Below are 21,607 nucleotides of genomic sequence, written 5' to 3' on the forward strand. Positions count from 1 at the left end.
TGGATATTTAGATCTATAAGCATGTATGAAGTAATGTAACTTAAATTCAGTAAATATTTATAAAACGTACATTGTATAACCACATATTTTTTATTTAATAATTTTATATTCTATTATATTTGAATATAACAGTTACAGATTCATCGCATCTTTCTAGAATAAATTTAAAGATTTATGTTATTCTTTTAGTATAAATTTGTCATAATAAATTTAAGAATCCTTTATGCCATGATTTTCTCTTCATTTTCACTATTTTCTCCCCTTTCCACAAAATTTAATCACTAAATAAAATGAAAGGTTTTAAACGTGAAACATTCATGAGTCATTTTTATACTTTATATATAATAGTAATACTTTATAATATTTAAACAACTGCAATGTGCTCTAAATATATAACAACTATACAATAAATATGTGGTATATTTTATATTATAAAATTTAATATTCCGAATATACGTCGTATATATTTATCATATTGAGAAAAAGAATTATATACTATGTATATCCAAATAAAATAATATTTTATACTAATAATATTTAATTTGGACTTCATAATATACTTATTAAATAAATATTAATGTATTATACTAATAATATAATATGTATAATATCTAAATATTATAAATATCACTTATTCATCCAAGCATGCACAGTTATACAAGCATTCATATTTATCAATAAAATATAGTTATACCACCAAATAAAATATTACCATAATTGAAATAGAGAGAAAGTACCAATAAAATAATAATTAATGATAATTTTATTATTAGATGGGAACTGAAACCCTTTGATTTTATATTTAAGGAAATGAACAGTTTAGATGCGTGATTGTAGGTACGGGTTTAAAGGTTTCTGCTAGGAATATAATTATGTAAAATACCTGCACGTTTGTGAAAATTTTTCTTAAATTTTGTCTATTTATGTTTTTTGCCCTATTTTAATGCCCCAAATTCGGATTCAAGTTTGCAATTACTGGAAACTTCTTAGGTACGTTTCTCTCCCAATCTCTTCGACCTACCGCCAAAATCGAAAGATTCAAATGCCTTAAGCAGAGATCAGCTTCTGAAAGAGTAAAGACGAGTAATGGAGGCCGAGGAGGAGGAGGTTCTTTCGTCGTCAGAACGTGATGATTCGAGCGACGAATTCCTTTGCGAGCCCGATGATGACATCGATTTCGAATCTAATAGCGGCGATGATGACCAGAATGTAGAATCTCACGCGGGTACCAGTTCGCCTGATGAAGATCGAAAATCGCAAAATGTTGATGCTCTTGTGAGGTAGAGTCAATTATTCATTTATTCTTTGCTTGCAAAGACCTAGCATATAAGTAGTAGGTGGATAAAACTGCTCTTTGAGGACGGTGGAGACCTTTGGTTAAACTAGGGTTTCGCAGTTATTCATATGTTATTGTGACAGAAGCTGTTTGTTTTGTCAATCGCACTGGCTCATGTCAGCAAAGAGTTCTGAGAGTAGCAGTTAAATATGGATTAGCTATGCCTAAATCCCAAACTAGTTAGGGGCGGTTATATGAATCTTCTATTTCCCTTCTGCTGAGTTTGGCCAAGTGCTCCCTCTATCCCAATTTATGTGATGATATTTTCTTTTTAGTCTGTCCCAAAAAATGATACGTTTCTATATTTAGAAATAATTTAGCATTAAACTTCCTATTTTTTCCGCAATTAGATGATTTTTAGCCACACAAGTATTTATGGGTTGTTTCCAACCACAAAATTTCAAAAGTCTTTGTCTTTCTTAAACTCGATCAAACACTATCTTATAAATTGGGACGGAGGAATTACTAAATAAATTTGTCTTTTAGGCAAATTAGGGGGAACTCTAACAGCAGCTCTATACAATTTGAAGTTTGTACCAATGTTCTGATCCAAGTCTTTCCTGCAGAGTTATTGGAATGCACATTTCACTTTTTGTGCAAAATGAATTAATACTTTTTGAATTCTGATAGATCACTAATGCTGAAGGGAAACTATTTAGGAATCTTATAACATGGATCTAAGATATCCTGATTGTGATGAAATCAGGGGTAATCTTATTGTGAAAAGACAATCCCTACTTCCACGAGTCTATTCAGTGACAGATGCAGCAGCCAATCTCCGAAAGCCATTCAAACCTCCAAGCTCCAATGGTTACAGTAGTACCAATGAGCATCTAGCCCGTCGTCTTTGTGCTCGTAAAAGGTTTGTGCCATGGGGGTCAACAAGGCCAGTGTTGCTTGCAATTACAAACAGGCTGCACGCTCCAGAAGCTGCTGAGATAGATGCGGTGGAAGAAAATGTAGAACTGCCACCTGGTGTTGAAGCTTTGGTGTTGTGGCAGCCTGAAGAAATTGTGGAGGAAGGCTGTAATTTAGTACCTATAATTGTGGATCCATTGCTTGTTAAGTTCCTTCGTCCTCATCAAAGGTACTTCATGATATAGGGTGTATCTGATTATTTGCATGTGATATTTAATGGTGCAATGTTGAATTAAGTGCATGAATGAAAGGGCAATGTTAGAATTGGAAGCTATGGACTTAAATGTATCTTAGTATGATGCCCTCAAAAGATTCCTCATATTGTCTGATTAGGTTACTTTGTACCATTTTAGTTCATGATATTCATATGGAATTTGCAACATTAAGCTGATGATATGCATCAGTAAGTTGATAAATTTTTCGCTCCTCGTCATAACTCCAAAAAGAACATTTATATTATTTGCTGAACTTCAACCTTCTACTTAATCTTAACACCATTGTAGTATTCAGTCTTCTTTTAAATGAATTTCAAACGCCCTAAGCAGCACCGAGAAACTCTTAAATTTGACTTTTTTTAGCATGCATGCAGCATCTAAGTCATTTAAAGACTATACTTGATTTTACTTGCAGGGAAGGGGTCCAGTTCATGTTTGATTGTGTCTCGGGTGCACTTAGTACCTTCAACATTAATGGGTGCATTTTAGCTGATGATATGGGGTAAAGTGTTTCTGATTATTCTCCCAGACTTCGTGCCTCTAAGTTGAGCGGGATTAGGTATTTTGTTTTGGCTTATTGGCTGCTCTTATTGTTTTTGTGCAGTTTAGGGAAGACTCTGCAATCAATCACTCTACTTTACACTCTTCTTCGCCAGGGATTTGATGGAAAACCAATGGTCAGGAAGGCAATAGTTGTGACCCCTACCAGTCTCGTTAGTAATTGGGAGGCCGAAATCAATAAGTGGGTTGGAGAAAGAGTTAAGCTTGTTGCTTTATGTGAAAGCACCAGAGATGATGTTGTGTCTGGCATAGAAAGTTTTATTAATTCACTTAGTAATTTACAGGTAAATTTTTCTGACCTATCCAATTTGCAGTTATGGCTAAGGGTTAGCAATTCATATAATGTTCTCGCAGGTCTTAATTGTTTCCTACGAGACATTTCGAATGCATTCTTCAAAATTTAGTAATTCTGGATCATGTGACCTTCTCATATGTGATGAGGCTCACAGACTGAAAAATGATCAAACGCTGACTAATCGAGTAAGACATGTTTACTTATTCTGATGACCTAGATTTCCTTTTGTGGATGAATTAGAATCTTTGTTAAGCCTGATTAAAAACTTGTGATTAGGCGTTGGCTGCTTTAGCTTGCAAGCGCCGGGTTCTGCTATCAGGGACACCAATGCAAGTGAGATCCTATCAGACTTTTCCTTTAATATCTGTTATTAACATAATCTGGTTTTGCTGTTTGATGCATTTTTCTTTCTTCCAGAATGATCTAGAAGAGTTTTATGCTATGGTTAATTTCACCAATCCTGGTATCTTGGGCGATGCTGCACACTTTCGGCGTTATTACGAGGTGACCTTACTACTTGAATACACTGAAAGTTAACGTGAATTCTAGTGTCCTTATTCTTTTCCCACAACTTTGTGGGGTTAAGGAACAACATAAGCTTTTTATCATATCAGCAGTGAATGCACACTCCATCTTATCTTTTATTCTCTGGGTAAGGACAAATATATTTTTCGGGGTAAGGAGAAATATATTGGTTGTTACTCTTTCTTTCAGTATATAAGTATTTAATCTAATTGTGTTTTTTATCCAACTGTTTGTAGGCACCAATAATTTGTGGTAGGGAACCCACTGCTGTCGAGGAAGAGAAGAAATTAGGATCTGACCGCTCTGCTGAACTGAGTTCCAAAGTTAATCAGGCAAGTTTTTCACTGAAAAGCATGCGGTGTCAGAATTTCGACTAGTTTATTTGCTGCTTAGCAATTCTACACCCAAAAATCCAGTGTAGAAAAGATAGATATATGATGGAAATATCACTCTATGGACTTAGAAGGCTTGAAACCAGTCCATAATCTTTTTGTTTTCCTTTAGGAAGCAAAAGGTTAAATCATTAAATTCGGGAAATCGAAAATATTCAAGAAATGAAATATAATCAGACATGACAGAAATTAATTAGTAAAAGTTAGTGCAAATTGGATTTGACTAGGAAATCCACTCCTTGCAGAATTAGATGCCTGTCTCTTGACTAAAGCAACATGTTAGGGACCTAAAATCTGGTAAATGCTCACATTGTACTGATTTTTTTTCTGATGAAGTAAGGTGTTATATCACTGGAATCAAGAAGAGGCAAAAGAGTACAAAAGAAGTTTGGTTAGCTCCTATTACAAGAATTCATATATCTAGAACAGGGAGTTAACCAAGACCAGAAAGTTGGTTTGTATGCCAAAGTAAGAGAACTAATGAAATCTAGAAGGGGGATACCATCATTTACAGGGGTTAAGTTGCTCCAACTGAAAAGATTCATCATCCACCGAGATTTGAAGGAACAGTTAGGAGTTGAAATGACATCATCAAAGCATCTGTGATTTCTTTGTGTCCAGATACACCAAAAAATACATGTTGGGGTCATATGCCAGATCTTCTTGATGGTTCTGTCAATTTTCCAAATGCTCCAACTTTCAACTTTTTCCTTTATATTCTATGGAATTGTTCAGCTAATGCCAAAAACTGATAGGAACATGTGCCATAGATCAGCAGTACAATGCAAAAATAGGTGGTTGACTGATTCTGAGCTGTCTTGGCAAATATAACATCTATTCACCAGCTGGAAGTTTGTTACGGTCCCCTGCTATCTAGTTATGGGACGATGCAGACCAAATCATAGTTAATATGGAGTAAATTAGGAGTTTGGGAAGATGTTTTCTTTTTGCGACCTATGGCGCTGGTTCGTTAAGAAAGAACCTGCAACTCTTGAGTTAAAGTACTCCAAGACTGGAATAAATTTCTATCTACCTTTCACTGAATTCAAATAACTTTAAATAAAAACACTGATGGATTAACCACCCACCTAAAAATTGTGAAATAACTTCCTAACACAACTGGAATGAGAAAGTGGCTTACCAGTGATAACCGCTACTACTAATAATTGCTACAGGAAATATATGAACATAACTAACAGATGCATGAAGTTGCTGAACTCATCTACTTCCTGATCTTCTGAAACATTCAATGTGTAAATGTTTGGTAGACTAAAGGGGTGCTAACATTACTCCCCTTCTTCAAATCGCGCTTGTCCTCAAGCGAGAAATGTGGGAAGTGTTGTTGGTAGACAAATCAGTGCAAGGATTTGACTCTTGTGCGTCAGATTCTTTCTCCTCTTCCTCTACAGATTCAATCCAGAATAATTTCTTGCATTGATGGCCCCGGGTGAATGGGTCATAACTATTAAAACAAAGTCCCTTAAGGCATCTTTCCTCCATCTTAGATCTGGTCAATTTCTTTACAAATCTGGTGTGTTGTTGAGGTGAGAAATCTACTGTCTTTGATCTACAGACATCTGATAATTCCGAATGAAGGGGTTATCCCTTGCGTTCATAAAGCCGGGACATACTCATAACCGTAGCCAAATCTGGAGGATTATGCAACTCCACTTCAGTTTCTATATAGTCAGCAAGACCATTGATATAAAGTTCAATTTTTTGCATCTGTGTGAGGGTATTGGCCTACGAAATCAATTGCTCAAACTTTTCCTCGTAATCTGCCACAGACCCGACCTGGCACAACTTGGCCAATTCTCCCAACTTCTAACTTCTGATTGGTGGCCCAAAACAAAGGTTATATTAACGTTTGAATTCATCCCAAGACGGTTGAGGCATATTTGTCTCTAGTTGAAGGAACCAGAGTTGTACATTCCCCTCCAAATGAAAAGAAGCAAGTCCAACCTTTTCTTCTTCTGCAGTTTGCTGGTGTCGAAAGAAGTGTTCGCACCTGTCAACCATCCCAAAGGGGTCCTCTTGGCCACTAATACGTGGGAAATCCAACTTTGTATATCTAGGAATGCTGGAACTTCCTCTAGTTTCTGATCCTGACCTTTCTGCCACTTCAGCTTTACCCTTCCAACCTCGATTATGACTGGTACTTTCAGTTGATTCAGAATCGGCCTTCGAATTTGCTAAATCCTTTGTGATTGCATCCAAGCGAGCATTTATGGCTTCCTGTCCGGCTAAATTGGGTGCACGTTCTTCTTGGAACAAGTTCATAGTACCAGTTGTTGTTGGATTTGGTCTCTCATAACTCCCGTCGTTGATACCAAGTTGTTACAGTCCCCTGTTACGGATCTAGTTATGGGACGACCCTAAGATCAGATCAGACTTAATATGGAGTAAATTAGGAGTTTGGGAAGAGATTTTCTTTTTGCGACCTATGGTGCTGGTTCGTTAAGAGAGAACCCGCAATCTCTTGAGTTAAAATACCCAAAAACTGGAATAATTTCTTCCTACCTTTGACTGAATTCAAATAACTTTAAATACAAACACTGATGGATTAACCACCCACATACAATTGGGAAATAACTTCCTAACACAACTGGAATGAGAAAGTGGCCTACTACTAATAACTGCTGCCTACTAATTACTGCTATAGGACATATATGAATATAAACAGATGCCTGAAGTTGCTGAACTCATCTACTTCCTGATCTTCTGAAACTTTCCATGTGTAAATGTTTGGTAGACTAAAAGGGTGCTAACAAAGTTCCTTCTACATGGATTGTCTTGGATCGGATAGCATCTTTGAGGGCTGTCCATGTAAAGCACATGACTCTTGTAGGGAGTTTTGACTTCCATATCAGCTTCCAGGGCCAATGTTCAATCACTTCATTAGGTGCACACAATTTGTTGTACCCTACCTTCACTGAATATGAACCTTTACTGGAGTTGCCCCACCTTAGTCCGTTGTTGACTTGTGAGTTCATTCTGAAGCCTTCTAGTATTCTGAAGTGCGTTGAAGTGTTCTCATTTGAAGTATTTTCCCTCGCATGTGATGATTTGAAGTGTTTTCCTGCATATTACTAACAGCCTTTTTTGTTCCTAATGTCAGTTTATTTTGAGGAGGACAAATGCGTTATTGTCAAACCACCTACCACCAAAGGTATGCCTTATCTTTAACTCATTAGATAATGTAACAGAGTGTATTATGAAGAAGTGTTGAATGTGCTAAGAAGATTCGACATTAGAAGAAGCACAATGACTTTATCTACTGCACTTTTTGCTACTCTATAGGATCTGTTATTTTGTGTAGACTGTTGTTTGAGGTACTAATTACATGATAAACTGCCAAGTTGTGATTTTGGCATCTAGGGCAAACTCCTTTCGTCTCCTGTATGTTTGACTAACAAAATTCGGACCAAGTAGAGTAGTAATAACTTTATTATACTCGAATTATTAAGTGACTTTTTGGAGTTTAATACGGCTTTTGACTGTGTTCTCTTCCTTACGATGGTGCAGCAGAACAGTTAACTCAATACTACAAAAAAGAAAAAAAACTAAATGAAAAGAATGTCATTTAGGTGTTAAAGCAATGCAAGTAAAAAAGAAATCAAAAGTTTTACCTCAAAAAATCTTTACTCATTTATACTGTTCAGAAAAAAGAATGTCTTCTCATTTATCTAGATAGTAATTATATGTTGGTAGTATTTTGATCTTCTGAAGGTTCTAAGTGAAATCACTCTTTTACTCTGCAGATAATCGAAGTTGTTTGTTGCAAGTTGACACCTCTCCAATCAGATCTATACAATCATTTTATACATTCGAAAAATGTACAATTCTTATTTGTTGTAGCTTTTTCTCATGTGGAGTATTTATATCATTTAGCTCTTCTCTAGGATAATTTAGTTTGTTTTTGTTCTACCACTACCAAGTACAGGTGAAACGAGCTATCACTGAAGAAGCAAAGCAATCAAAAATCTTAGCTTATATAACAGCTCTGAAGAAGCTTTGCAATCATCCGAAGGTGAGCTATCATTGGCTCATAGTTTCTCAAGTCTATTCATTTGTAACAACTATACTGCTTATTGTCTAAAAAAAGTATACTGGCATTGGGTCTTCTTTTAAGATACCAGCAACGCTACAAGGTTTTCCATTTTTTTTGTGTGTGTACACTATTAGAGGAAGACAAACAGATTAAAGAAGAGCAACTGATACTTATAAAATGTACCTGAAACCATTGCTTTAATGTTGATGCCTCGAAATGTACCTGAAACTATTGCTTCATGTTGATACCTTGAACATGTACCTGAAACTAATGCTTTATGACAAAAGTAGGTGTTAGAATATTTTGCACTTCCATTGCAAGATAGTGGTGAAGTTAATGGTGGTAACTTATAGGCACTTCCATAGAGGACTAATTCTTTATAATTGAAAATTATGGAAAGATAAACCTCTTGAATTGTCCTTGCTTTACCTTGTTACTTCTTTTTCTCAAATCCTTATTACTTTCATAGCAGAATGTAATCCCAAATAGGAGGTAAGAAATTTCTAATCCAACATAGCGAAAACCATGATATTATCCCTTTTGAATTTGTTAAGTTGATGGTCAGTGCCTGTAGTAACTTCTATAAATGAATATTCCTGAGAATTTAAATTTGGGAGAGCAAAACTTTAGGATAATTCTTCTTGTTGACCTTTTCTTTTTGATATCGAAGAAATTTCCTGTGGGTTTCTTGCCTGACTCCAGCAGCGCACAGGTTAGAAACTCCGGGGAGTATGGGTTTGCCAATTGACCCTCCTTCCAACTTAAACACCACACTTTGTCTACCGCAGGGTTTGAACCTGTAACGTGCACCTAACACCCACATCACGTGTTGGTTCTTTAACACGGGACCTAAGCCCTGGGGTCCTGTCCCCCTTGTGTTAACTTGTTACTGCTTTTCCTTATTACTTTCATACCACATTAAAATGCCAAAAGTTCCTACTCCAACAAAGTCCAAACCATGATATTATCCTTTTGAGTTTAGTCAGTTTTGCAAGTAACAAAACAGTTGCTTACTAATGTCAAATATTTGAAGCTGATATACGACACAATACGAAGTGGAAGTCCAGGGACATCAGGATTTGAGGACTGCATCCGCTTTTTCCCTCCAGAAATGTTTTCTGGAAGGTAAGCTGTTTTAGCCCACTGTCTCTCTGTCGATCTTCAGCTTTTTTCCCAAATAAAGGAATCTTACAAATAATCTGCTAGGTGTGGCTCATGGACTGGCGGATCTGGGTTGTGGGTTGAACTGTCAGGGAAAATGCATGTCGTAGCCCGGCTACTGGCTCAACTTCGTCAGAAAACTGATGATAGGATTGTTTTGGTTTCCAACTACACACAGGTATCGAGGAGCAACTCTATTAACAGAATCAGACGTGTGAAATACAAGTTTTTCTGTTACATGTGTTAGTTTTCTTCGATTTGAATGAATGTTTAGTTTGCTCTGGCTTTAATTTCAGCTTCTGATCACAATTATGAATTAATGTTCTGGGAGGGCTTTTGGGTGGCTTAATGTACTCGCCACTAGTGTTTTCATTAATTAATGGGCCTGTTAAGATCACCAAGTCATTTTTTATACTGTCTAAAAGCATTTGTATTTTTTGATGGGCTCTGTCAGGATAATGTTAGAAAAGAAAGGGAAGATAGTTATTGACGGTGCTTTTGTTGTCATTACCTCAGTCTGGTATAATTTCCATATTTAGTCAATCCTAGGAATTGCACTTCCTTTTGCAGATTTGCTAACTTTGTTCTTCCCTTTCTAACTCTTGGTCGAGTACTCATATGTTTTCTAAAAGTGAGGTACATGCCACAATGATCTTCATCTCCTAAATACCGAATGTTTTTCTCGGTATTACTAATCTGATTTCCATAATTGTAATCGGATCAAGTGGCTGTATTATCTATCTAGTCTCTAGCTCCTTTAGTTACTCGGTTTAATTTCTGCTGGTAAAACTTTAGCATCAGTCAGACAATCAGACTATTTTGATGACTATAACATCTGTTTCATAAGATAGCAAAGGTTAACAGCCTGCTTTCAAGATTCGAACACTGCTATATATCATTATTTATTTGTTTACCTATAATCAACTTTTCTAATGTATAAGTCAGTAACTGAAATCTCACTTTACTTTTCTCTTCTTTCTTTTGCGTCTGTCCTAACTGTGTACGTTGTGAATAATCAGACGCTGGACCTTTTCTCTCAATTATGCCGTGAAAGGAGATATCCCTTCTTAAGACTTGATGGAACTACATCAATTAGTAAAAGACAGAAGCTAGTTAATCGTTTCAATGATCCAACAAAGGTACACGGGGATGTTGTTACACTTTAATTTTTTTTATGCTTTCACAGATTTGGCATTAGCAAGACTTATTTAGTGCATATTTTAGGATGAGTTTGCATTTCTGTTGAGCAGCAAGGCTGGAGGTTGTGGTCTTAATTTGATCGGTGGGAACCGTCTGGTTTTGTTTGATCCTGATTGGAATCCAGCCAATGACAAACAGGTGAAAGCTTTTTCCTGAGAATTACCAAATGATGCCAGAATATATTGCACATCAGGTACATAATTTCCAGATTTTCCAACTCTTCCACAGGCTGCTGCAAGAATCTGGAGAGATGGACAAAAGAAGAGGGTCTACATCTATAGGTTTTTGAGTACTGGAACTATTGAAGAAAAGGTTTGATTGTTAGAAGCATTTGCTTAACAAGTTCCTATTTGCTCTCCTTCTCCATTGAAGAAGCATTATATTTATTTGCAGGTCTACCAACGTCAGATGTCAAAGGAGGGTCTTCAGAAAGTTATTCAGCAGGAACAAATAGATTCTGATATCCAGGTACTGTTTTGGAGTCTCTTATCTTTTCTTACTGTTCTGCTGAAATGTGGTACCAATACGTGATTGCAGGGAAACTTTCTCTCGGCAGAAGACCTGCGGGACCTGTTCACATTTCATGATAGTGTGAGGTATGTTCCTTTGCATTAGCTAGTGCATTAGAAGTCTCCAATACCTACACGGCTCAAGTATTTTTTATCAGTTATTACGGTGAAGTTGGGCATTCCATAGCGTGGAAGTGAAGAGGACTCCAACCCCCTCCCTCTTCTGCTTTAGCATCTGAGACATACCAAAAGGCGTATGTAATGGGATTCAAAGGTAGATCGAGGATTTAAAGGCAGTGGGTACAACTCTTCGCACGTGTGTGTGTGTGTGTGTATGTATACACATCATAATTATTTTCCAAATATTCTGTATACATACATTTAGTTTGAGTTTGCGGCGGTATGTGCAACTACTGCTTATATGCAGGATCTGTCTCTGAGAATTACACACTATCACCCGATTTCCTGTTCTGCATCTTCAAATGAGGAAAAAACATCTGAACACATTGAAGTATGGTTAAGAATTCTACTTTTTCTCTGATCTGTTTCCTTTGGATAAGAAGAAAGATTGTCTGCTATATCGGTGGGGTTAACTTTATAGAAGAAATTACTTATGGCAGCTCAACATTGTGTAGTTCTCATGTTCCTTCATGTTGGAGCGATGATTATTTAAGTAGGTTCAGACATTTTATTATGACCGAGTGTAATCTCATCTTCACGCTCTTCTATAACTTCATATCTCGTATAACCAAAATGCATATTGTCTTTCATATTTATTTCAACTGCAAGTGTCAATACAGGTCTGAGATTCATGAAAAAATGAGCTGCAACCGCTGCCAACCAGATGCAGTGATGCCAGATGACAACCCAATAGCTGATTTCAACACTCAGGGTCTTCAGCCCGACCAAGAGGATATTGGGGGATTTGCAGGTGTAGCTGGTTGTCTTCATGCATTACGAAGCTCGGAGAAACAGGTTGGTTTATATTTCTGTAGCCCAAGTTTCAGTTCTGTAATTTGGTTTTCATGCTAACAAACATCCTTTTCCAGATTGGAGCTCCAAAGGAAGAGGACTTAGCCAGTTGGGGTCATCATTTTTCCCCAAAATCCGTGCCAGATGTAATTTTCCAGTCTGCAGCAGGAGACGAGGTAAGCAGAGGTCAAATTGCTATTACATTGAGCTCAGAACACAACCTCCTCTCCTCCCACGCCCTATAACAACAAACCCCAGTGTATTCCCACAAGTGGGGTTTGGGGAGGGTGGGATGTACGCAGCCTTACCTCTACCGTGGAAAGGCAGAGAGGCTTGTTTCCAATAGACCCTCGGCTGAAGAAAAGAAGAGAAGGAGCACAACGACAAGTAGGAACAACTCAAGATAATAAGAAAACTGAGGCAAAGAAAGCAATCAAACAATAGTTAGTAATAGCAATCTGAGAATAAAACGAACACAAAATATCAAGAACGTTGACGCAAAGATAGTAATCAAACAATGAGTAGCAATATCAATCTAAGAATAAAACGAAACCATACAAACACTAATGCTACTGGACTAAGAAAGAAGAAGAGACACGCTTGACTAACTACTAATCTTCTATTTTAATCCTCGATCTCCACACCCTCCTATCAAGGGGTCATGTCCTCAGTAAGCTCCAACTGCGTCGTGTACTGCCTAATCACCTTTTCCCAATACTTCTTTGGCTTACCTCTACCCCTCCTCATACCCACCAAGGCCAACCTCTCACAGCTCCTAACTGGGGCATCTATACTTCTCCTGTTAACATGCCCGAACCACCTCAGCCTCGCCTCCCGCATCTTATCCTCCACAGGAGCAACTCCCACCTTATCCTGAATGACTTCATTCCTAATCTTATGTAACTTGGTGTGCCCGCACATCCATCTCAACATCCTCATTTCAGCAACTTTTAACTTCTGGACATGGGAGTTCTTGACTGGCCAACACTGTGCCCCATACAACATAAACGGTCTAACCACCACTTTGTAGAACTTACCTTTAATAAGTTCTTGGCAACAATAAAGTAAATGAAATAAAAAAGGAATGAATAGAGAGTCAAACTTTTGTGTTCTATTTAATGTACTAAAAGATCTTCAAAAATCTACTCACGTGGCATACTCCAATAAATGTTGAGATAGATTATTATGACCAATGGAGTATGGGCAGATTTAGTATTGGTTTATGGATGAATACCAAACAAAACTGTAAAAGTACCGCTTGAAAATTTTGCAAGTTGCTTAAACTTTGGAACCAAAATTAAGTCGATGTACAGGGTTTAGGATTAAAAGTAACATTTTAAATTCTAGTCTCTCTGCAGAACCCTATATCAAATATTATTTCCTTCTGTTGAATTCTGGTGGGCTTATTTGATAAACCTGTTGGAACATCTTGGAGGGGACTACTTACATATGTACAATATTTCAATAAATTCTAGTCTCTGTGTGTGTATTAAAATATATATTTCTGATTAATTTATGGTTTAAAGTATAGTTTTAGCTTCAAATAATTTTAAATGTCTCGCAAAACTCATTATATCATATGGTCTTGCACTACTGATACAGTTATTACGGTCCAATTTACAACATGAACTACACGTTTCTAGGAATTCTACTACTACAAAATTTTGTGAATTGCATGTCTAGGAGATCCTGTAGCTTGTACTGAGTAGAAACTTTTGGGGCCTGCTTTTCCGTACTCCAAAGTTTTAAGCTAAGAACAATGTGAAAGTTCGTTGTAGGATACTTACTAATGTTACATAATGAAGCCAAAAAAGGAGACAAAGTTAACCCTTCATGTCCCTCAGGGTCTTATTTACTGTTCTATTATCTGAAATTGGAATACTCATTTTGTAATATTTGCAGGTTTCTTTTGTTTTCTCTTGCCAAGTGGATGGGAAGCTTGTGCCTGTTGAATCAACACTAAAACCAAAACAGGAGGTGGAAAATAGAGAGTTGTCTCATTTCAAAGAAAAGCTTTTGAAAAAGTCCAATTTTTCATCTCCACGACGAGCACCATCATTACCAACATTGTCATCAAGCAAGCAATCCAGCGAGAAGGAAAATTCAATTCAGAAACTGAATTTGATATCGCAAGCTCAAGCGCTGTCAACATCAACATCAACTCCTAATGAAATTTCTCTGAGTACATTACCTGCATTTTTCAAACCTTTGCAAAAGCCAAGAAGCAAGCTATATAGACCTTTAGAGGATACTAAAATAAACTTGAAGAACAAACTCTTTTCCGAGAATCATTTGCCCAGAAAGAGATTATCTCCTGATTACATAAATGATGATGATTTTGCCTAGATTTTTGTTCCTTTGCATTGTTTCCTTCAAATGTTTCACGTTACCTGGCTACAATTTAACAATTTCCGGAGCTATCAAACCAGTCCTATGTTTCAATTATACCGGGTTCTCAGTAATGAACCCAAGTAGCTTCTTGTGGAGGCATTTGATTGGTGAAATATTTACACTGAAGGCATGGCAAAACATTTGATGGTATGTACCATTCTTCTGGCTTCAATTAGGGAACAATCACATTAGTTGATTCTTATGTTTTGCAGATATTTCTTATTTTCTCCCATTGTGGCATGCTGGAAGGAGACTTCTTGATACGCAGGTTTTATCTTCATATATACAATGGACAAACCAAAGTTGAACTTCTATTTGGTTTTTAATTGGGGGCTTTTGCATCTATACCCGGTTTTGGGGTCAAAATTGAATCTATACCCATTTTGCAAAAACATTTGCAAGCCTATTCACTTTATGATCAACTTCAGACTTATCGGGTCTGAAGTTAAAAATAAATTAGTCTGAAGTGAAAAAATTGCAGTTCAGATGCATTTAAGGCCAAATAGGTCTGAATTGCAACCAATGGTTTCATATACTTAAGACCAATAAGTCTGAAGTGAAAAATTGCACTTCAGATGCACTTAAGGCTAAAAGGTTTGAATTGCAACAAACGTTTTCCTACACTTGCCAATAAGTCTGAAGTGAAAAATTACACTTTAGATACTCTTAAAGCCAAATAGGCCTGTAGTGTAATCAATGACTTCATGCACTCAAGGCCAATAAGTCTAAAGTGAAAAATTGCACTTCAGATGCACTTAAAGCCAAAAGGTCTGAAGTGAAACAAACATTTTCCTGCACTTAAGGTCAATAAGTCTGAAGTGAAAATTTGCACTTTGATACACTTAAGGCCAAAAGGTCTGAAGTGCAACCAACGTACAGAAATTTGTTCTTCGAATTTTAACAATCCAATATACGATTTAGTACCTAAATCTATTCTAAATGAGCTCAAATTTGAAATATAACATCCAAATATCATCAAGAACAAACCCCAATCATCAATTTGTCAAAATAACAATAAATCTAACAAACCCAGTTTGCAATTAAGAAGAAGAAACCCTAAGCAATAGTAAAAAATAAAGCGCAACAACAGCTCACCACTGTAAAATATCATAAATTACCTTAAAATATATTCACAAATACCATATAAAATCACTGTCACCCGAAGAAGGAGAAAAAGAAGAAAAAAGAGGAGAAAAAGGCCTGAAGTTGTTTAAAAAGTGGATACAAGTTAAAAAAAATATTAAAAAGTGGGTGCATATTAAATGAGGACGACCAAATAGGGCGTAGGTGCAATTTTTGCGTTTAATTGCATTTGTCCATTTTGATGGGTTGGCCCATTCTTCTGGCCTCAATTCAGGGAACATTGCCTATAAGGATTGACATTAGTCAATTCTTATCTTCTGCAGATATTTCTTGTTATCTCCCGTTGTGGGATGTCGGAAAGAGACTTTTTGATATGCTCTCAGTAGTAATTGATTTCACCACTTCTTGTTGAGGTTTGTGAATTGTATTTGTTCATTCGAGTCTTTGAAATGAAATAGGGAGAGCATTTAAGGCCAAAAGATCTGAAGTGAAAAATTGCACTTTAGATGCACTTAAAGCCAAATAGGCCTCCAGTGTAACCAATGACTTCATGCACTCAAGGCCAATAAGTCTGAAGTGAAAAATTGCACTTGAGATGCACTTAAAGCCAAAAGGTCTGAAGTGCAACAAACGTTTTCCTGCACTTAAGGTCAATAAGTCTGAAGTGAAAATTTGCACTTCGATGCAGTTAAGGCCAAAAGGTGTGAAGTGCAACCAACGTTTTCATGCACTTAAGGCCAAATAGGCCTGAAGTATATATTGCCCAGAAACAGAAATTTGTTCTTCGAATTTTAACAATCCAATATACGATTTAATACCTAAATCTACTCTAAATGAGCTCAAATTTGAAACATAACATCCAAATATCATCAAGAACAAACCCCAATTATCAGTTTGTCAAAATAACAATAAATCTAACAAACCCAGTTTGCAATTAAGAAGAAGAAACCCTAAGCAATAGTAAAAAATAAAGCGCAACAACAGCTCACCACTGTAAAATATCATAAGCTATCTTAAAATATGTTCACAAACACCATATAAAATCACTGTCACCCAAATAAGGAGAAAAGAAGAAAAAAGAGGAGAAAAAGGCCGAAAGTTATTTAAAAAGTGAATAAAAATTAAAGAAATATTAAAAAGTGGGTACGTGTTAAATGGGGACGGCCAAATAGGGCGGCGTGCAATTTTTGATTTTAATTGCATTTGTCCATTTTGATGGGTTGGCCCATTCTTCTGGCCTCAATTCAGGGAACATTGCCTATAAGGATTGGCATTAGTCAATTCTTATCTTCTGCAGATATTTCTTGTTATCTCCTGTTGTGGAATGTCGGAAAGAGACTTTTTGATATGCTCTCAGTAGTAATTGATTTCACCACTTCTTGTTGAGGTTTGTGAATTGTATTTGTTCATTCGAGTCTTTGAAATGAAATAGGGTTTAAGGTCAAAAGGTCTGAAGTGAAAAATTACACTTTAAATGCACTTAAAGCCAAATAGGCCTCCAGTGTAACTAATGGCTTCATGCACTCAAGGCCAATAAGTCTGAAGTGAAAAATTGCACTTCAGATGTACTTATAGTCAAAAGGTCTGAAGTGCAACAAACGTTTTCCTGCACTTAAGGTCAATAAGTCTGAAGTGAAAATTTGCACTTCGATGCAGTTAAGGCCAAAAAGTCTGAAGTGCAACCAACGTTTTCATGCACTTAAGGCCAAATAGGCCTGAAGTGCATATTGCCCAGAAACAGAAATTTGTTCTTCGAATTTTAACAATCCAATATACGATTTAGTACCTAAATCTACTCTAAATGAGCTCAAATTTGAAACATAACATCCAAATATCATCAAGAACAAACCCCAATCATCAATTTGTCAAAATAACAATAAATCTAACAAACCCAGTTTGCAATTAAGAAGAAGAAACCCTAAGCAATAGTAAAAAATAAAGCGCAACAACAGCTCACCACTGTAAAATATCATAAACTACCTTAAAATATGTTCACAAACACCATATAAAATCACTGTCACCCGAAGAAGGAGAAAAAGAAGAAAAAAGAGGAAAAAAGGCCTGAAGTTGTTTAAAAAGTGAATATAAGTTAAAAAAAATATTAAAAAGTGGGTATATGTTAAATGAGGACGACCAAATAGGGCGTCGGTGTAATTTTTGCTTTCAATTGCATTTGTCCATTTTGATGGGTTGGCCCATTCTTCTGGCCTCAATTCAGGGAACATTGCCTATAAGGATTGGCATTAGTCAATTCTTATCTTCTGCAGATATTTCTTGTTATCTCCCGTTGTGGGATGTCGGAAAGAGACTTTTTGATATGCTCTCAGTAGTAATTGATTTCACCACTTCTTGTTGAGGTTTGTGAATTGTATTTTTTCATTCGAGTCTTTGAAATGAAATAGGGAGAGCATTGACAGTACATCTCTTCCCCACCCTCCCCACAACAAAAGTAGATATTATAATACTGCAACGAACAAACAAATTAGGCAAAGGTGCCCATAGCATCATGTGCAATCCAACTAGGGTAAAAGTGCTCTAGAGATACTTCTTTCAAAAAAGTAATAAAAAACTTAGCTAAGTTGTGTGCTAGTAATTTTGATTTCTAGGAATATAAACAATGTGTACATTATTAAGCAAAGTTGATAGCTTCCACATGTCTTCACAAGCTGCTTCTATCTCCAATGAGGCAGTAAATTTTGATGTCAAATAGCTCAAAAACCCAGTAGTCTCCCAGTAGCTCAAAAACGCAGCGAAACAAGAACAACAACAACAAACCCAATAGTCTCTCACGAATGGGGTCTGGGGAGGGTAAGATGTACCTCTACCCCTGGAAGAGCAGAGTAAAAGCGCAGCGAAAACGTACCATAAATACAGTCATGAAATTAACCCCGAATCGACCCTTTTTTCATCGAAAATTGCTGCTTAATAATCCCACTATTTCAGCAACATAAAACCAGCCTCGTACCACCGAAAACTACCCCAAATCAGTGTGAAAATAAGCCCGAAATCACAGTCCAAACCCAGTTGAGTTGAGTCTGTTCGGGGTTGTCGATTCCGATTCGAGTTTCTAGTTCATAGTTTCGCTTGAGGATTACTGTTTTGGAGCTTCTCTTTCACTGTACCCGTTGTATAATTCCAGCAATAAAGGTCTGTTCTTTCATTTTTTCACTGGTTATTTCATCTGCGTGTTTTGTTATTTGTTTGCATAAATGAATAGACTACATGAAACTTTAATTCGTTTGATTGACGCACGTGGTGGCAAGCGGGTTCAACTGAATCCGCTTCATCAAAAAATAATACTGTGTATATGTATAAATTAGGATTAAAGCTGCGTAGATTTTGTATAAATATTTTATTTGAACCCACTTAACAACTACTATTTTACAACTAAAGTTATATACTTCTAAGATTGAACCCGCTTGCACAAAATCCTGAGTCCGTCAGTGTTGATGCTTGGTCGTTTAATTTGATTATTTCTTTGTTAACTGAGTTTATGGTTGAAATTTTATTTGGTTTAATGTTTAGAGTGAGTTTCTAGCTTTCTGTTGCTATGCTTTACTAGAAATAGATAACCGTAGTATTTTAATTTTGACAATAATTAGTTATGGCTATAAAATAAGTAAAGGGCTAAATGTGGCAAAATTGGTTATGTGGTAAATAATTGGTGCCAAAATGAAATGGGCTAGATCTGGAGCTTAGTACAAAAGGCCTTCAAATATCATTTTTGGGCCAAGAACGACTTTGCCTAGGCCCACCTATCCCACTTCAGTTTTGGCCTATTCTCAATAGCTTTACAAGTCAGCCCATTTCTTATAAATTAATGAATCGTCTGAATTCTTCTAGTTCGGGAAGATGATTAAACTCAATAATCTCAGAATTAGTAAATGAACAACTTTTGAACATTCGTAACTTGCTTTAGGCACGATCAATAATAAATTATCGTGACTATGGTTACGGTTCCCGTGGCATAGTCATGATATATAATTCTAAATCCAAGTGCACGTTTGCGTGGCTTGCCCTTATAACTTCAAAGTAACAATAAAATTAAACATGTTATAAATTGCGGGTGCGTTTCACGCGGCGTGATTTACGACGTGTATAAAATGACAAGTGTACGACATCGTAACTTGTTCTGAAATAAATCCATAAACACTCGAAATGAGTTAAAATAAAATCAAAAGCGGTAAAATGGTCAAACACAAATAGGTCTAAAACGTGTAATCATCAAATATTTAAGCCAGGTTTATTTGTTGAGCGACCGTGCTAATACCACGGAATCCGGGAGTGCCTCACACCTTCTCTCGGGTTAACATAATTCCTTACCCGGTCTTCTGCATTTCGCAGACTTTAAACAGAGTCAATTTTCATTGATTTGAAATTTTAAAATAAATGGTGACTCGAAAAATCGCAATTAAATAATTTTGAGTGACGACTTTAAAAATAAAACAAAAATAATCTCATTTCAAATAATACCACTTAAATTGAAAAATCACCTTATCTTTGGAAAAAGGAGGTGTGACATTGACACAGTCACAATGTACAAGGCGGTGCACATGGGATCACATGATGGATAGAATCTTGTAGCCTCTGGGGAACAAGAGTACTAACACAAGAGTTACCCAGGGTTTACTAGTGGGTTCTCTAGCTGCCTTGTATTGACTGCATGTGTTATGATCTTTCTTTCTTTGGGCGCGGTATTAATTTATTATTTTTTGTTTCATGATATAATGTATATTATTGCAATAATAGAAAAAACAGTGTTTCATTTCATTTGAACACAATCCAGATCTCATTCATCCCAGAGCGATTTGTTACAATTATTCAACTACATCTCCAGATCTCATTCATCCCAGAGCGATTTGTTACAATTATTCAACTACATCCGCCACCCCAAAATAAGAAAATTTCTTTGTAATTCAATTGAAAAATATCACTGTTTAGAGGGTTTTAAAAGTTACATTGATGATATACATATAAGATTTTCAATCTTTGATTATTTTATAATGGAGTGTTGTCCAGCATATTTTTCTGATTGGAAACGCAATTAAAAGACAGAATATTATGTCCTTTTGTGGGTGGTATTTACCAAAAGTTTAAGATGTGAAAATAGGGCCGGGCTTGTGTTTTTTGGAAGGACTAATTTCTCGAAGTGTATGACGAGTTATGTACACACGATTTTGTAAATTAATATCATTATTATTATAATAGAGATTTGAAAGAAAAATTATACATAAAAGAATAAAGTATAGGTTTATGTATATAATCAATGTGTATCATCACTTGTAAAAACAATTGGATACCGTCTAAATCTAAAAAGATGAACAATCAAATTTTAAATAGAAATATGTTTTTATTTTTATTTTTAACTTATTTTGATTTTATGACTATCATGTAATGAAGTGTATACTTCATTATATACGATATCCTTGTTGTATGTTATTTTTTCTACCGTTCCCAATGATAATTATATTAGATCGCGATTGTGTTTTTCAATTTTTTTTTGGTGTTCTTAATTGTTATCTTCGTGTTTATCTCTTCATCTTCAATTTCAGTTGCACCAACCTTTTCAACTTCGTGTGTATTATCTTCAATTAAATGTCTTGTAACTTGACCTCCTTAGTTTTGTGTGTTAATATTGATAAACAATGTGGAATCTTCATTCTTAGTCAACACCAATTTGCAATAAAATTTGAATTCTTCTTTTTGTACTAAAAGTTAGTAGGTTATCTTAAAAGGATCATTGCAAAAATAAGGAAATATTATTACTTGATATGTTTTGTAAATTAAAAATTAAATGAAAAGGTAATGTGAGATTGATTGTATATACGTTTTAACATCGGAACCAAACAACCGTCTTATAATTTTAAAGAGTATAATATTACTTCCCCGACTCTAAGTTATGTGGCGGTATCTGACTCGATACGAAATTTACAAAAATAAAATTTTTAAAAAAAAAAGATTATTGGAATTTGTAGTCTAAAAAAATTATAAATATTTG

At 35.9% G+C, this 21,607-nt stretch overlaps 1 protein-coding gene across 1 annotated transcript; it reads left to right on the plus strand.

Annotated features, from left to right (window-relative positions):
• The first annotated feature begins 894 nt into the window (after window positions 1-894).
• LOC104089630 (protein CHROMATIN REMODELING 25) lies at window positions 895-14,838 on the plus strand. The gene is made up of 21 exons (XM_070196842.1): window positions 895-1,280; window positions 2,043-2,423; window positions 2,885-2,971; window positions 3,074-3,314; window positions 3,385-3,510; window positions 3,602-3,658; window positions 3,743-3,829; window positions 4,087-4,182; window positions 7,361-7,411; window positions 8,004-8,078; window positions 8,186-8,272; window positions 9,327-9,418; window positions 9,500-9,632; window positions 10,474-10,593; window positions 10,679-10,792; window positions 10,883-10,966; window positions 11,048-11,122; window positions 11,192-11,250; window positions 11,964-12,138; window positions 12,213-12,311; window positions 14,038-14,838. The coding sequence occupies exons 1-21, from the start codon at window positions 1,087-1,089 to the stop codon at window positions 14,479-14,481; spliced, it is 2,877 nt and encodes a 958-aa protein (XP_070052943.1). The 5' UTR covers window positions 895-1,086; the 3' UTR covers window positions 14,482-14,838.
• The last annotated feature ends 6,769 nt before the right edge of the window (window positions 14,839-21,607 follow it).

Source organism: Nicotiana tomentosiformis, chromosome 3 (genome assembly GCF_000390325.3).
Source record: "Nicotiana tomentosiformis chromosome 3, ASM39032v3, whole genome shotgun sequence".
NCBI classification, from domain to species: domain Eukaryota; kingdom Viridiplantae; phylum Streptophyta; class Magnoliopsida; order Solanales; family Solanaceae; genus Nicotiana; species Nicotiana tomentosiformis.